The 17,379-nt window shown below is 53.1% G+C and overlaps 1 protein-coding gene and 1 pseudogene across 1 annotated transcript in view; both read right to left on the bottom strand.

Moving 5' to 3' along the window:
• Positions 1–6,752: 6,752 nt before the first annotated feature.
• The window catches only part of GNAI2 (G protein subunit alpha i2), a 25,099-nt gene continuing 14,472 nt past the window's right edge, over positions 6,753–17,379 (bottom strand). Inside the window, exons 2-9 of the mRNA XM_003800610.2 lie at positions 14,259–14,301; positions 13,854–13,995; positions 13,532–13,692; positions 10,037–10,165; positions 9,479–9,608; positions 9,250–9,403; positions 8,415–8,629; positions 6,753–7,721 (exon numbers count right to left, since the gene is read on the bottom strand). Coding sequence (XP_003800658.1) covers positions 8,439–8,629; positions 9,250–9,403; positions 9,479–9,608; positions 10,037–10,165; positions 13,532–13,692; positions 13,854–13,995; positions 14,259–14,301 — 950 coding nt within the window. The 3' untranslated portion in view covers positions 6,753–7,721; positions 8,415–8,438. The remainder of the gene's footprint in view (positions 7,722–8,414; positions 8,630–9,249; positions 9,404–9,478; positions 9,609–10,036; positions 10,166–13,531; positions 13,693–13,853; positions 13,996–14,258; positions 14,302–17,379) is intronic.
• On the bottom strand, positions 7,737–8,324 carry LOC105888079 (annotated as a pseudogene).

Raw genomic sequence — 17,379 nt, 5'->3', positions numbered from 1 at the left:
GGCTGGGGATTCGAACCCGCCACCTTAGGTGTACGTGGCTGGCGCCTTAGCCGGTTGAGCTATAGGCGCCGAGCCATCACCAGGCTTTTTTTCAGGCCCAGTTTCCCTCTACCCTCAACTCTGAACAGGACCTCCCTCTTTTCCCTGGGGACTCCTCAGTCTTCTCATTTCCCAAGTCCCCAACCCACCTCTAGCACTGCCAAGCCCACTCCTCCAGAGAGTCCCTATCTTAGAGGTGTCCTTCTGTCTTGCTTAAAACAGGACAGGATAAGGTCTCACCTCCTCCCCTTGCATCTTGAAGTGTGACCCGTGACCCTACACCCAGGCTGTGTCTCTGGGCTCATTTACTCCTTTCCACATGTTTCCCCTGTGTGGTATGCCCACCCTGCCTCAGAGAGCTTGCTGAAACAGGAGGGAACTGCAGGCTCTTAGCTTGGCATTTTCCACACCACTTCCTAACTCAACACTGGCCACACTGCCAAGGCTCCAGCTGCCCCATTTCTTTTTTCTTTTTCTTTTTTGAGACAGAGTTTCAAGCTGTCATCCCAGGTAGAGTGCCATGGTGCAAAGCTCACAGCAACATCAAACTCTTGGGCTTAAGTGCTTCTCTTGCCTGAGCCTCACAAGTAGCTGGGACCACAGGTGCCTGCCACAATGCCCAGATACAACTGCCCCATTTCTGAATGTATCAGCTCTTTCCTTGCCAAGACTTTGTCACATGCTGGACTTTTCCTCATCATTCACCATCCATTTGGGTTATCACCATCCTCTGGGAAGCCCCAGATCCCTGCAGTGCCAGGTTCAATTATCTGGCAGAGGCCTAGTGAAGTGGCTCACACCTGTAATCCTAGTACTCTAGGAAGCCAAGGTGGCCAATGTGGGAGGATCACTTGAACTCAGTAGTTTTTTGTTTTTTGGGTTTTTTTTTTTGAGACAGTCTTACTTTATCGTCCTCGGTAGAGTGCTGTTGCATCACAGATCACAGCAACCTCCAACTCCTGGGCTTAGGCAATTCTCTTGCCTCAGCCTCCTGAGTAGCTAGGACTACAGGTGCCCACCACAATGCTGGGCTATTTTGTTGTTGGTGGTGGTGTTGTAGTTTGGCCGGGGCTGGGTTTGAACCTGCCACCTTCGGTATATGGGGCTGGCGCCCTATCCACTGAGCCACAGGCACCACCAAGCTCAACAGTTTGAGGCCAGCCTGAACAAGAGCCAGACCCCTTCTCTACTCCCTACCCCCCCCCCAAAAAAAAAGGCTAAGTGCAGTTGCTCATGCCTGTAATTCTAGCACTCTGGGAGGCCAAGGCAGGTGGACTGTTTGAGCTCAGGAGTTTAAGACCAGCCTGAGCAAGAGCGAAACCTTGTCTCTACTAAAAATATGAAAACTAGATGGGCATCATGGCAGGCACCTGTAGTCTCAGTTACTGGGGAGGCTGGGGCAAGAGGATTGCTCAAGCCCAAGAGTTGAGGTTGCTGTAAGCTATGATGTCATGGTACTCTACTAAGAGTGAGAGAGTGAGACTCTGTCTCAAAAAAATAAAAAATAAAAATAGAAGTAGAAAAACTATTCAGGCATCATAGTGGGCACCTGTAGTCCCAGCTGCTTATGAGGCTGAGGCAAGAGGATCCACTGAGCCCAGGAGTTTGAGGTTGCCGTGAGCTGTGATGCCAAGGCATTCTAGCATAGGGCAACAGAGTAAGACTCTGTTAAAATAAAAAAGAAAAAGAAAAATTAGCCAGGTGTTGTGGCAGGTACCTGTAGTCCCAGCTACTAATGAAGCTGAGGCAGAAGGATTGTTTGCATCCAGGAGTTTGAGGTCACTGTGAGCTAGGTTAACACTATGGCACTCTAGTCTGGACAACAGAGTGAGATCATGTTTAAAAAAAAAAAAAAGAAAAAAAAGAAAGGCTTGGCGCCTGTGGCTCAAGTGGCTAAGGCGCCAGCCACATACACCTAAGGTGGTGGGTTCGAATCCAGCCCGGGCCCACCAAATAACAATGATGGCTGCAACCAAAAAATAGCCGGGCGTTGTAGCGGGTGCCTAGTGGTCCCAGCTACTTGGGAGGCTGAGGCAGGAGACTCACTTGAGCCCAGGAGTTGGAGGTTGCTGTGAGCTGTGATGCCACTGCACTCTACCCAGGGTGACAGCTTGAGGCTCTGTCTCAAAAAAAAGGCAGGAGGTGCCTGTGGCTCAAAAGGGTAGGGCACTGGCCCCATATGCCAGAGATGGCAGGTTGAAACCCAGCCCTGGCCAAAAAATCTATTAAAAAAAAAAAAAAGGCTCATGCTGGTAGCACAATGATTATAGCACCTGCCACATACACCAAGGCTCATGGGTCTGAGCTAGCCCAGAGCTAAACAACTGCAATAAAAAAATAACTGATGGGGTGGTGCCTGTGGCTCAGTGGGTAGGGTGCCGGCCCTGAAAAGCGAGGGTGGTGGGTTCAAACCCAGCCCTGGCCAAACTGCAACAAAAAAATAGCCAAGCATTGTGGTGGGCGCCTGTAGTCCCAGCTACTTGGCAGGCTGAGGCAAGAGAATTATTTAAGCCCAGGAGTTGGAGGTTGCTGTGAGCTGTGAGCTGTGATGCCACAGCACTTTACCAAGGGCGACACAGTAAGACTCGATCTCAAAAAAAAAAAGCCTCTGACAGGGCTCTGAGTTTCCCATTGTGAGAGGAGCAGCAGTGGTGGCTATCATCACTGGGGACCCCAGGACCCAGCAGGGGACATGGACAGGGAGGCAGAAGATAGACTTCTTGGCCTGCAGAAAGCCCTTCCATCTTCCTGTGCCAGCTGAGTCTCCATGGGTATGTGGGGTTGATAGACAAATGACATTCAGTGCCCTCCATGACCCTGCCCAATCCCCAGGCCTTAAATGACCCTAATGAGGTCAGAAAGCAGAGTCAAGCTATAAGCTTGACTCAAGTCAGTGGAAGCACAAGTCTATAATGGAGGCCAAGGTAGGAGGATCCCTTGACCTCAGGAGTTCAAGACCAGCCTGAGCAAGAGAGAGACTCTGTCTCTACTAAAAATAGAAAAATTAGCCAGGTGTCATGATGGGGGCCTATAGTCCCAGCTACTTGGGAGGCTGAGGCAGGAATATCACTTGGCTAGGCTGACACCATGGCACTGGCCTGGGGCAACAGGGCAAGATTCTGTCACCAGAAAAAGTCAGAATCAACCTGAAGAGGTATCAAACGATGATTTTTCTCCCAACCAAGATCACCTGTGGGGCTCCATGCTATATCTCCAGCATGGACAGAAAGCAAGGCACAAGGAGAAAGGGACCCATGATCTTAATCTCTGTCCCCCCCGCCCCCCGCCTTAGACACTGGGGCCCACCAATGTGTGACTTGAAGGCTGAGTGGCTGGCAGGTGTAAACACATTTGCTGTCATACAGCTGCACACACACCCTTGGTGGATAATAGGAACTGCTCTCTGCTCTTGGAATCCAAGGTAGTTTGGGGAGAATGAATTCCCATGGTAGAGATGAAGGTCCCTAGGGTCTCTTTTGGGGCAGTAGACACAAGGATTAGGGTCAGTTTGGGGGGAGTGGGACCAGACCCAGAACTCAACCAAAAGATGATGTAGTCCTGTTCTTGCCCCTTCTGATTCCCAAAGCTGTTAGGATCTGGGTGGCCATGCCACTGGCCAGCCAGATGCAAGGCTGATATTCCCCAGCCTTTGTGGCTGATTTGGCATTCTGGGTCTAAGTGAGGAGGGATGATTCTGAGGAATGGTGAGGGGAGGAGGTTTTCAAAACATCAGGAGAAGCCACAGAACTGCCCTGGAACATAGAGGTTCCTCCAGGCTTTGGCAGCCCCCACAGCTTCAGAAGCCCCAGGTTTAAGCCTGGAAAGGGCCCTTCCCCATCCTGTACCTTGCATCTGGGCCTCCACTCACCTGCTGGGGGTGTGTATGTCTAGGCCTGGGGACCTGGGGAGAGGCTGCTAGCCTGGCTCATCCCCACAGGGTCTCTCTACATTCCCTACTTTCTGGCCTCTCTCATTTTTTTTTTTTTTTTTGAGACAGAGTCTCACTTTATCGCCCTCAGTAGAATGCTGTGGCATCACAGCTCACAGCGACCTCCAACTCTTGGGTTTAAGCAATTCTCTTGCCTCAGCCTCCCAAATAGCTGGGATTACAGGCACCCGCCACAACACCCAGCTATTTTTTTGGCTATAGTTGTCATTGTTGTTTGGCCGCCCTGGGCGGGATTCAAACCCACCAGTTCCTGTGTATGTGGCTGGCGCCTTAGCCACTTGAGCTACCAAGCCATGGCCTCTCTCACTCTTTTTTTTTTTTTTTTTTTTTTTGAGACAGAGCCTCAAGCTGTCCCCCTGGGTAGAGTGCCGTGGCATCACAGCTCACAGCAACCTCCAACTCCTGGGCTCAAGCGAGTCTCCTGTCTCCGCCTCCCAAGTAGCTGGGACCACAGGCGCCCGCCACAACGCCTGGCTATTTTTTGGTTGCAGCCGTCATTGTTGTTTGGCGGGTCCGGGCTGGGGATTCGAACCCGCCACCTTAGGTGTACGTGGCTGGCGCCTTTAGCCGGTTGAGCTATAGGCGCCGAGCCCTCTCTCACTCTTAAGAGCTTGTCTCTCTCTTCCCAGCTGTTCCCTCATCCCCCAAATAGGTTAAAAATACCACAGCTGCCACCACATCAGTAGCTGGAGCAACTATTTTGAGTGGGCCAGGCCTTCTGGGAGGTGAATCCCCACAGACTGGACACAGTTCACTCCGCACTGGAAGCAAGAGCCTGGGTCCCTCTGTATGTCCTGAAGAAGATCCAAGGCATAGCTTGGATCTGTAGCTGCCCATAGATGGGGACAGGAAGCTGGGCCTCCTTAGGTTGAGAGAGCTCTGGGGGATACAGGGCAAGGGAGCATTGTTTCTGGCTTTCCTCACTCAGTTGCTCCCAAGGGATGAGGAAAGGCTTAGGTCCAGCCCAGAACTCCTAACAGTGAGGGGGATGCTCAGAGGCCAACCTTATGAAATCCCACTGATTGGGATGCAGGACACCTGGGCAGCCCCTCTTGCCCACTGCCCCCCATCACTGGGAATTCCCCAACCAACAAAGACAAGGCAGAATTGACAGGCTGCCCCTGCCAGAAGGGGCAAGAACAGGACTACGACATCTTTTGGTTGAGTACTGGGTCTAGTTCCACTCCCCCCACACTGACCCTAATCCTTGTGTCTACTGCCCTAAAAAAGAGACAGTGAGAGTGCTGGGACAATGGAGCCTCATGCCCTCAAAATCCAGCCAGGGCAGGAGGGCCAGGGCAGGTGAGGGCCTAGCTCTTTTTACCCTGGGAAGCCCTGCTTGCCTGCCTGGACCCTACCCAGACCCACTGCCAGGCTGGGTATAAGGGGGATCCTGGCTAGAGCCCTGCATGGCCCACAAAGGGAGGGAGGGACTGGGTGAACCAGGCAGACAATGCTAGCTCCTCAATGGTCCCTCTGTGTAGGGTTCCCCCTCAGGACAGAAGGAATGATCTCTGGCACCCACTTCCTGCTGGGCGGGCACCAAGATACTGGAGCTCCTGCCCGCACAGCTGAGGTTCAGGGGGTCCAGGCCTGGACCTCTGAAGGAAGGCACGGATCCTGGGTTGAGCTTGAGATCCTGTCCTCCTTGTCAGTCTGCCATCAGAAGCAGAGGTAGCAGGAAAGGCCCCAGGAACTGGACGGGGACTGGGCCAAGGGGGGTGATCTCCTTCAGATCCTCCGCAGCAGTCTCTCATCTCCTGCCAACGCCCAGGGGCTCCCAGGCCGCTGGACTCAAGGCAGGTGTGCTGGGGTGGGGTCTCGGGTCCCTAGCCCAACCCCACCCATCCCGCCTCCGTGGCGCCGACCCCAGCCCGCCCCCAGCCCAGGCCGCTTTATCCAGCCATCGGCTCAGAGCTGCTGCTGCCTCACAAAGCTGCCTTTGTGTCCAGCAGCCTCCGCGGGACCGGTTGACGTCAGCGTTCGTGACTAGCTCGGCCCGGCAGAGTACGGGCTGCGGCGCCCCCTGGCGGCCGGAACGCCCATCTCAGAGCCCCGCCCAGTCTAGGCCGGTGATTGACTGACCCCGCCCCCCGCCCCCTTGGCTTTGACTGCCGCTAGCCTGGCGCTCAAGGCCCACCCCAGAGGCACTGCCATATTGCTTTTCCTCTCTCTAGCCAACACGCGAACACCTCCCATAGCCTCAGAGCCCTGGTCCCAATGCAATCTACAGCCTACTGCCCTCCAGGACCCCATCAGGAACCATGCTGCCTGTGGCTGCTTGTTCCTACCCCTCAGGTTTGGGGGTGGGGAGCAGTTGTCCTCTGGGGCAAAGACCTTTATGAGCACTCAAAGGCCCTTCACTGGCTGTTTAGTTGAGCAAACCAAGGGCATGCAGCCCACCTAGCTGTGTGACCTCACATTTTCCTTCTGCACCTCTCTTGCTCCCAAGGTAGAGGAGGCCATTAGGAAAGATAACAGCTCGGTAAAAAAATGTGCCCAGCTGCTCTAGCCATGCTTGAAGGATACCCCAGACCCAAGGCCATAGAGTGCCAGGAGAGGGTGAGACACATAAGTCCCAGCATGTAAACTTGTTAGTCCATGTGGGAAAACTGAAGCTCAGAGCACTAGTGCTGAATGTGACCTGGAAAGGTGAGCACCCAGGGCCCTGTTGGATAAGGATTGAGGTCTGGGTCACCATGACCTTTGCATATCTTATCTTATCCTGGGTCTCTGCCTCTGGGAGAGAAAAATACCCAGCAGGTTTTTCTTTCTACATTTTATTATTTCAAACCAGGTGAACAATTCCATAAAACGTGAAAAAAGCAAGGAAGTGTTCAACGCTGAATGCCCCGGGCCTGGGGCAAGGGAATGAGGGCTCGGCCCCTCAGCAGGCAGCGGCGGTTCCTAGGTTAGCGCTAAGGAGCTACATTTAGGTTAATGGAGCCTGGGCCCAGGGCCACTGGGGCAGGGCCCTCAGTGACATTGGCAGTTGTCTGGAACAGCCCTTGGAACCCAATTCTGTGGAGGGCAGGGCAGGGGTGCCACTCACACAGGGATGGCCAGCAGAAGGATGGGTGTAAACACACAGACACACTCAAGGCACAGAGTCACTGGAAGGGGGCCTGGGTGGGTACTGGTCAGGATCTGACAGTTTTAAATAGTTTTTCTCTAAAAAGTGTTCTAGGTTTGTATTTTTTTTCTTTACTTTCATTTTTTTAAAAAGCTACGAGAATAAGCAGGTGGACTGTGGTCTCCAGGAATGGTGGCGTCTCACGCTTCTTGTGCTTTTTCCTTTGGGGCCTCCGAGAGGCTGGGGGACTGGGAGGGCAGGAGGCTCCCTGTAAACATTTGGACTTGGGCTGGGGCAGGGGCTGATATTGGGCAAAGCCAGGGATCCAGACTGGAGAAGTAGGTGACCCTCCAGACACAGGCCTTGGAAGATTCAGCATGTTCTCCCTTCCCCCCACCACAGAACAAGACAATGGTTGAAAAACCAGAACAGATGCCTATAAAGGGGGTACCATGGCCATTCCTGATACCTCAGACAAGGGCAGCTTCAAACAGGGAGGCCTCTGGCAACCCCTCCCCTATGTCTGGAGCTGAGGGCAGAGATGGGGGAGCTGAGAACAGAAATAAGATAAGGGAAAAGCGGCCAGGGGGTCAGGCAGGAAGCGTGGTCTTCTTGCCCCTATCTTCCTCAGGGGCTGGGGGAGCAGAGTCGGCGGTGGCCCTGGAGGTAGGGGACAGTCAGGTCAAGGGTCAGGAAGTAGCCAGTACATGCCTCTCTTCCCTTCTCCTCTCCTTCTTAGACAATGACCGTCTCTCCCAACAGGGAATTTGTTACCAGGGACACAGTAATCCTCCAGGAGCTAATGTCTGTTGGTGGGTTATGCAGGGGAGGGGAGTCTATAGCAGTAGCAGCCATCCTCCCCACCACGAGGGCCAGTAGGCAAGCCTAAGTCCAGGACCCTAGATAAGTCTGAGAGAAAGACAGCTAAGGATGCATGCAGGGCTAGTCATACTGAGCCCCAAGGTGGTGGGCCCCATCTAGCACCCAGCTTCCATCAGGCTAGACCAGTGGTCTGGGGGCTGAACAGGTAAGATTTCTCCAAGGCAAATTGAGATAGTCCTTTAGTTCTGTCCCAGGGGAAGGCCAGGCCCTTCTGTTTGGACCACTGGGCCAGGCCGACCTGTGCTACCTTCTCAGTGCCCTGCACCTCATTCACTTGACCTTGATTCACCATCTGGCCTTCCTTCCCTTGTTCTGTGGTCACCCAGCACCTCTCTTCCCCTCCCTCCCCAGCTTTACCACCTGGTCCCTCTCTCATCCCTAACCCTGTACAGGCCCACGCGCCCCAACCCCCCAGCTCCACAGCCCCACTCGGTTGTTGCCCAGTTCCCTCCCTCAACCCCTCTGGCTCACCATCCTACCAGGCCCCGCTGCCCCTCAGAAGAGGCCACAGTCCTTCAGGTTATTCTTGATGATGACGTCAGTGACAGCATCAAACACAAACTGCACATTCTTGGTGTCTGTGGCACACGTGAAGTGTGTATAGATCTCCTTGGTGTCTTTGCGTTTATTCAGGTCTTCAAACTTACTCTGGATGTAGCTGGCTGCCTCATCATACTTGTTGGCCCCTAGGGGAGACAAAATGGCGACACTTGTGCTGTGTGGGACAGGCAGGTCCTGTTCTACGTGTACAGTGAGGTTCTGTACATGTAGATGAACAAGCATATATTGTATGCATGGAGGTGTACAATATGATAAGGCAGGCATCCTCAAACTATGGCCCACAGGCCACATGCGACCCGCCTAGGACATTTATCCAGCCCACCAGGTGTTTTTGCTGCCACTGCCTGTCCTGCTTAGAAGCCGACTTGTCCCAGAGCTCGCAGTCCGGCCCTCCAACGGTCTGAGGGACAGTGAACTGGCCCCCTGTTTAAAAAGTTTGAGGACCCCTGTGATAAGATGTGTGGGGTATATGCACACCTAAATGTGTAAAGAGAGTACCTGATTGTGTGAAGGATGCCCACGCACATGAGTTCAGGGACACATGCCCAAATGTGTAAAAAAGGCCCCCTTATGGGTGCTGACAAGCATACAAGTCTAAGTGAGGCACCAGTCCCCCCACGCAGGTGTCCTGTCCCATGGTTATCCTTCCATCCAGTGGGGAGTGCCTGAGGGCCACCTCCTCACCACTGGCTCCTCTTGGGAGCCTCTTCCCCTCCTCAATAGTTTGTCCCCACAGCCCCCACACCTGTATACTCGGGAAAACAGATGGTCAGGGGGCTATGTGTGATCTTCTCCTCAAACAGGTCCTTCTTGTTGAGGAAGAGGATGATAGATGTGTCCGTGAACCATTTGTTGTTGCAGATGCTGTCAAACAGCTTCATGCTCTCATGCATGCGGTTCTGGGGGCAGAAGAGTGAGGTCAGTGCCAGCCACTGCCCCTTTCCCCACCCTCTAGTATTCTTTCAGCCTCTCACCATTTCCTCATCCTCTGCTAGCACCAAATCATAGGCGCTCAAGGCTACACAGAAGATGATGGCTGTGACCCCCTCAAAGCAGTGGATCCACTTCTTCCGCTCTGACCGCTGACCACCCACATCAAACATCCTGGGGACAGACACAGGATCACCATAGCTATAGGAAGGGAGCTCCAAGAGAAGCTCTTTGCCCCATTTGACAGACTAGCAGAATGAGAAGAGAGGCCCGCCCAGAGTGGGGCAGCTACCTTCATGGAATCATACCTACTTGCCCACTTCGCCCCTGATTCTGGGCCAGGACATGTCTGGACTGGCAGGGTCAGGGGCCTGGACAGCAGGGAAGGCTGCAGCCACATGAAGCAGGGGCAACACAGGCTGTGAGTGGCTGACAAGAGGTGGTAGGGATTCTGATGGCGATTCTCTAGGTGTGAGGACATGCTTTCCCAGAATATCGCCTTGAAAAATCTCAGAGTGGCTGCGGGATCCTAGGTAAGGCCTCCTTTCTAGCCCAAAGGCTGGCTGGTGCTGCCCCTCCACCCTGCCCACGTGCTTGCTCACTTGAAGTGCAGGTCCTTGAAGGTGAAATGTGTCTCCACGATACCCGTGGTCTTCACACGGGTCCGCAGCACATCCTGCTGTGTGGGGATGTAGTCACTCTGTGCAATGCGCTCCAGGTCATTCAGGTAGCTGGGGGTGGGGGTAGGAGGATCAGTGGGGGCCAGCTAGACGAGAACACTTCCATCCTATCCCTACTTTTCCTTGCTTCTTTAACCCTTGCCTGCATTCCATTCATTGTTCAAATGAAAAGGCCCTGATGTGTCACGTGTCTGCCTCCCACCCATGGAACAGGACTGGGAGGAGGTATAGCTGTGTGGCTGGCTGGCCAGCCAAGCCCCAATACTCAGGGTTTGAGCTAGGCTTGCCTTGGACAGGAGCCAGGATGTTGGGGCTATAGGCAAAAAGGGTAGGGGGTGCAAATTAGTCCTTCAGTGAGGGATTCAGGATGCTAAGCGGTGCAATTATGGCACTAGCCACAGAGGAGGCTGGTGTGGTCCCTCAGTGTGGAGCTGGACAGGTTGGGGCCTGCCAGGCCCAGTGGGCTTTTTGCCCAGCACCCAATAAATTCTGTTCTCCTCAGGAGTAGGGCATAAACACCTGCTTGGAGGGGGTCCCAGGGGCTCCTCATTACCAAGTCCCTTAATTAGTATTAATGCCACCCTTGCAGGGCCCTGCTGTGTTGCCTTGCCATGCCCTGGGGGGCTGGGTCCAAGCCTCTGTGCTGCTGCCCTGTGCCGACTTCTTACTCCTGGGGCAAGGCTGCTAGGGGCCAGCCCCTAGCTCCCACCAGCCAAAAGGAAATGATCTCAGAGATGCAGCAATAGAACAGAAAAACAGGAAGGGCCAGTGGGGACCATGATGCACATGCTGTGACCTGCATACTATGCCCCTGCCCTCTACAGACAGCCCCCAACCTGGAGGCCTCATGGTGGGTTCTTTACCAGCCTTTCTTTCTTCCCAGCAAGTGGGTTCACTCCAGGGACCCCCTGCAGTCTTATAGGACTGCTGTGAGAGGTCTGGACTATGTCCTGCCTGTGGTATTCTAACCCACATCTGCCCCCAGATGGTCTTGTCAAGGTATAAACCTGCCTGGGAGAGAAGGGCCTGTGTTCACTGCCAAATCTCCACTCCCAAAACAGTGCTAGGCATATATGGGTGCCTAATGTCTGGAGAATGAAGAAACAGGATGATGGAGAAGTGGGAAGTAGCCTGGAGGTGACTGTCCCCATCCCTTTTGAATATCATGGGTACTGAGGTAGCAACGATTAATAGGGCTCACCTCTCCCTGCCTCTGTGATCCACAAGCTCTGCTGGTGGCAGAGCCTGTGACCTCAAGGAGGGGCAGCACCCAGGCCTGGAGGCCCCGATTATGTTTGGCTGTGATTTTGCAGCTCCTGTGGGGAAGGGCCACACTCGCTCACAAAGGCATTCAGGCCACACAAGGAGGATGTCAGGAAGTTGTCCATGTAACTGGAGTTGGGCTCAGGAATCACAGCCGGGCTAGAGCCTCTTTCCACCCACCCTTGTAGAGGCCCAGCCTCTCCTGAGTGGAGGTGGGGGGCTCAGGATTAAATGGGTAGTAGGAGCCTAGAGGGTGTTTCAGTCAGAGAGACTGGCTTAAGCAGAGATAGGGGAGGGGAGATTAGTGTACAGGAACAGCAGTGTGTCTGGTGGCACTATCCCAAATCTATAGCCCTGCAGCTACCCTCACTGGCTAGCAGCGTGCCTGCCCTGGATCAGTCCTAGCCTGTGGTAGGTACTGCAGGGAAGGAGTTCAGAACTATGGGCCAGGCCCAAAGGGCACAGGCCTGTTATGCCTCCTTCACCTCTTGTAATTCCCCAGTGAGTCCTGGGTTCCACCAAGGGCCAATGAGGGTCAGAGTTGAGGTCCAGGCTCTAATATGCACATAGAGCTATAACCTCCCAGAAAGCCCTTTCCTTGTGCTTATGGCCTTCCCTCTCTTCAGCCACTCTGAACAGCCTTGGTGTCCTCAAGCACAGTTACTTCTCTATTGCCCCAAGGATTCTCTTCCTGCCTAGAATCCCCTTGCCCATCCCTCCCCTGCCTAATTCTTTTTTTTTTTTGAGAGAGAGAGAGTTTCACTATGTTACCCGAGGTAGAGTGCTGTGCTGTCACAACTCACAGCAACCTCAAAATCTTGGGCTCAAGCAATTCTCTTGCCTCAGCCTCCCAAGTAACTGGGACTACAGGTGCCCGCCACAATGCCCAGCTATTTTTTTTTTTTTATTGTAGTCATCATTGTTGTTTAGTAGGCCCAGGCTCAAACCTGCCAGCCCCAAACCTTCCAGCTGAGCCAGCTAATTCTTATTTAAAGCTCAGCTAAGGCAGTCTCTCCTCTAGACTATCCCTACCCCACCATAACACTGACACCACGTCACTGTGTGGGGACTTGTCTGTTCTACTCATCACTCTCCCTGAAGCCTTGCCAAGGGCTTCCCCCACAGCAGGTGGAAGTAAACATTCTTTTTTTTTTTTTTTTGAGACAGAGTCTCACTATGTCACCCTTGGTAGAGAGCTATGGCATCACAGCTTACAGCAACCTCAAACTCTTGGGCTTAACTGATTCTTTTTGCCTCAGTCTCCCAAGTAGCTGGGACTATAGGCACCCGCCACAATGCCTGGCCCTTTTTTTGTTGTAGTTGTCATTGTCGTATACCAGGACTGGGCTGGGTTCGAACCTGCCAGTCCCAGTTTTAGACTCTGGCTCACTTTACTGCCCTTGGTAGAGTGCCGTGGCATCACAGCTCACAGCAACCTCCAACTCCTGGGCTTAGGTGATTCTCTTGCCTTAGCTTCCCAAGTAGCTGGGACCACAGGCGCCCACCACGTCTGGCTATTTTTTTGTTGCAGTTTGGCTGCAGCCAGGTTGGAACCTGCCACCCTTAGTAGATGGGGCTGGTGCCCTACCCACCGAGCCATAGGCACCACCCAGCAGCAAACATTCTTTAGGATGATTGTGGAGACAGATCAGACTCAAGTGAGCTAAAGAGATGTATAGGCCAGGAACGGTGGCTCACACCTGTAATCCTAGCACTCCAGGAGGCCCAGGTGGGTGGACTGCTTGAACTCATGAGACCAGCCTGAGCAAAAAACAAGACCCCACCTCTATTAAAAATAGAAAAAACTGAGCCTATTGAATTGCTTGAGCCCAGGAGTTGGAGGTTGCTGTAAGCTGTGATGCCATGGCACTCTACCCAGGGCAACAGCTTAAGGCTCTGTCTCAAAAAATAAATAAATAAATAAATAAATATATATAAGCCACCTGCTTGTCATTCCTCCTGGTGTTTGAGTACCATGCCATCCCACCCCCACCTCAAACTACAATACACCAAGGTCTTGGTTGACAGTCATCAACGTCGTAGCACAGAGACCAGTAGCGTCCTGGGAGTACTGTTTGCACATACACAGGCCCTCCAATCCAGCCTGTAGCCCAGACCTCTCCCATCCCCTTGCCCTATCCTTGAAGCACTCACTAGGCAGCTGAGTCGTTGAGCTGGTACTCCCTTGATCGGCCAAAGCAGGCCTGCACACCATGGTCAGCCCAGAGCCTCCGGATGACGCTGGACAGGTCTTCAGGGAGCACACCCTGCTCCTCAGCAGTGCAAGACAGTGCAAACAGCTGCCTGGCGTCGTCCTGGGCACAGCGGTGGGTGGGTCAGCCAGTCAAAGGAATGTACCCCCACCCTGCCTGTCAGAGGCAAGGAGACCTCTGGAATGGGGCCCAGGCTAGAGAATTCTCAAGTTCCTGAGAACCTGAAGCCTTTTGGGAGGTGGGGGAAGGTAGAGTGCACATACCACACGGGAGTGGTCAGCAAACTCAATTTGCAGGTTGGCCATGGCCTTGACAATGGCCATGATGGACTGGATGGTGTTGCTGTAGACAACTGCCCGGTACTGCCGGCATTCCTCCTCGGAGTAGCCATCCTCATGGATGATCCTGACAGCCAGGGGTCAGAGGTTAGGGTCCCCAGAGTATAGGCAGTTCTCATGGCTATCTGGGGCTGTTGGGGCCTACAGTGATCTGCTTCAAAGAAGGGGAAACTGCCCCTGACCCATGGGAACTTGAGGATAGATGACTGCCTCTGAGAAGGTCCTAGGCCTCATTGAGACTGGCTGGGCCTGTACTGGGTGGCATCAGTGCATGTCCAGAAGAAGAGGGAAAATTAAGGTTGAGGAGCTGCCTCCCATTTCAGCACTTACTTCATTTGTTTGACGATGGTGCTCTTCCCTGACTCGCCAGCACCTGGAACAGAGGGCACAGGTGGTTAGAGGACAGGGCCAGAGGGCCCCATAGTAGTGCAACAAATGTACAGCCACATGCAGCCCTAGAGGCAGAATTCACCCTGCCCATTATTACACAGTGAGACAGAGGCAGCTGAGGCTGGCAGGGAGTTGAGCTCTCATAAGTGCAGCTGGCAGGGCCACAATGGTTGAGACAGTCCAGAGCACCTGTGTCCTGTGGCAGACTCTTGCCTCCCACAGGCTCCCAATGCCCACCATGGGGACTGCTGCCCAGTTGAATTCAGAGGTCTTGGCCAGAGATTTGAGGCCAGTCCTGTTTGCACATACACAGGCTCACCACCCTGTGTAATACGTGCTGGACAACATGGTACCTCAGGCATAGCTGGTAGGGTGCAGCCCCTCTTCTCTCCACACTGAGCCTTAACTGCCAGGATGCCTAAGCAGGGGCAGCATCACACTCCTGCCTCTTGAATTTGGCCTAAGACCAGTTCTGCACTGAACAAATGGAGACTAATGCCTGGAAGATGCATGGTCTCTCCCTTTCTCACCTCCCCTCACCCACATCTACCCCTATACTGACTCAAGCTTCTTCCTCGGCCTGGTAGAGCCCCTGCCCTGCATTTGTCCTTAGCTGGTACTGAGAGATTTGCTGCATTTTTCCAGTGTTATGGCAGCCCCATAAACATATACTGTTTCAGCTCCCATTTTACAGATGAGGACATTGACATCGGAGAAGTCTTGGTCCAAAATCAAATAGCCCAGACTCAGAAGGGCAACGGGATGCATGGAACCATGATACCTGGTTCTCAAAATGTGGTTCAAACCCTGTAAGACAATGCCCTGAGATGGTCTAAAAAGCAGATTCCCAGGTCCTATCCCAGACACACAGAGCTAGGTCTTTTTTTTTTTTTTGCAGTACTGATGCCACCCAGTACAGTCACTTTATGGCCCTTAGTAGAGTTCTGTGGCATCACACAGCTCATAGCAACCTCTAACTCCTGGGCTTAGGCTATTCTCTTGCCTCACCCTTCCAAATAGCTGGGACTACAGGTGCCCGCCACAACGCCTGGCTATCTTTTTGTTGCAGTTCAGCCAGGGCCAGGTTTGTACCCGCCACCCTTGGTATATGAGGCTGGTGCCCTACTCACTGAGCCACAGGGGCCACCAGGCTTGGCTATTTTTTTGTTGCAGTTTGGCCAGGGCCGGGTTTGAACCTGCCACCCTTGGTATGTGGGGCCGGTGCCCTACCCACTGAGCTACAGGCGCTGCCCTCTGAAAGCCAGGTCTTGAGAAATACAGCTCAGTAAACTACCTTCACCAGAAATTTTGTGCAAGGAAGTGTATTGCTGCTCCCTGCCCTGAGCTCCAAGAATAGCCCTCAGCCCCTCAGCTCCTGCACATCATTGCCAGCCACACCTGGGAGGCACTGCCTCTTCCACTTCCAGGCCTTTGCTCATTCTGTTCCCCTGCTGGGCCTACCTGTCCCATCCACAGTGTCCCAATTCTCCTCATTACTGTTGTGGATCTGTCGCTCTGTGCAGCTTACTAAGATGGTTGGTGGGGTCTGTGGGGAGATCAAACTTAGGGAATTCTCATCCCCCAGCATTCCTTGGGGCTGATCAAGGCTACCTCAGAGGATGAAGGTGCTGACAGACTAATAGGAGAAGCAATAATGATAATGGCAGGGCTATGAACAATACCCACTAGGTGCCAGATGCTGTTTCTCCCTGTCTTCCATTGCTGACTTTTTTTTTTTTTTTTGAGAATCTCCCTTTGTCCCCTTGGTAGAGTCGCATAGTATCATAACTCACAGCAACCTCAAACTCTTGGGCTCAAACGATTCTCTTGCCTCAGCCTCCCTGGTAGATGTAACTATAGGGGACTGCAACAACACCAAGCTATTTCTAGAGATGGGGCTTTTCTCTGGCTCAGGGTGGTCTCGAACCTGTGAGCTCAGGTCATCCACCCACCTTGGCCTCCCAGAGTGTTGGGATTACAGGGGTGGGCCACTGCGCCTGGCCTTCCATTGCTGACTTTAATCTTTTAGTCTCTACATAGCAGTCCTTGGAGGTAGGTTCTTTCCCTAGCCCTAATGAGGAAGCTGAGGCACAGATGTTCAAGTCACACAGTTGTAGTTGTACACACAGTTGTGTACAATGGTCACACAATTATACACAGTTGTGGGTAGTGCACCTTGCCTACCATGCAGCGCCTCCTAGAGCTGTCCTGAGGGCTTTGTATAGCAGCTGGTGTACATGTAGTCCTCAGGGCTCAGCTGCACTTGTCACATGTTTACTCCCTATGTCCCCAGGCAGATTGTGGTCCCAGTTGCTGTAGCAATCAATAAGCCACACCAGACACTGGGACAGAGAAGTACATCTCCCATGGCTCGGTGCCTGTGGCTCAAGCGGCTAAGGCGCCAGCCACATATACCTGAGCTGGCAGGTTCGAATCCAGCCTGGGCCCACCAAACAACAATGACGGCTGCAACCAAAAAATAACCAGGCATTGTGGCGGGCGCCTGTAGTCCCAGCTACTTGGGAGGCAGAGGCAGGAGACTCGCTTGAACCCAGGAGTTAGAGGTTGCTGTGAGCTGTGATGCCACAGCACTCTACCTAGGGTGACAGCTTTAGGCTCTCCCAAGGTCTTGCTCACCTTCAGCCCCTTACCCCATTTCCATATTTATATTTAATTTTTTTTCATTTTGTTTTATTTTTCTTTTTGAGACAGAGTCTCACTTTGTGGCGTGGCGTCATAGCTCACAGCAACCTCAAACCCCTGGGCTTAAGCAATTCTCTTACCTCAGACTCCCAAGTAGCTAGGAGTAGAGGCATCCACAACAATTGGCTATTTTTAGAGATAAGGTCTCACTCTAGCTCAGCCTGGTCTTGAACCTGTGAGCTCAGGCAGTCCACCCCCCACCTTGGCCTCCCAAGTGCTGGGATTACAGGAGTGAACCACCATGCCTGGCCCTCTTTGGCCACTCTTAGTAGGTGGTGTGGGCCGCTCTGTAACCCCGCCCCGTGATAGGGATGACAGCACAAACTCACTTTGCATCCGATTTTTTTTTTTTTTTTTT

This window comes from Otolemur garnettii, unplaced genomic scaffold (genome assembly GCF_000181295.1).
Source record: "Otolemur garnettii isolate 467f Iridium unplaced genomic scaffold, OtoGar3 scaffold00179, whole genome shotgun sequence".
NCBI lineage: Eukaryota > Metazoa > Chordata > Mammalia > Primates > Galagidae > Otolemur > Otolemur garnettii.
The sequence above is the reverse complement of the archived record's forward strand: the minus strand, read 5'-3'. Positions and strand labels throughout refer to the sequence as shown.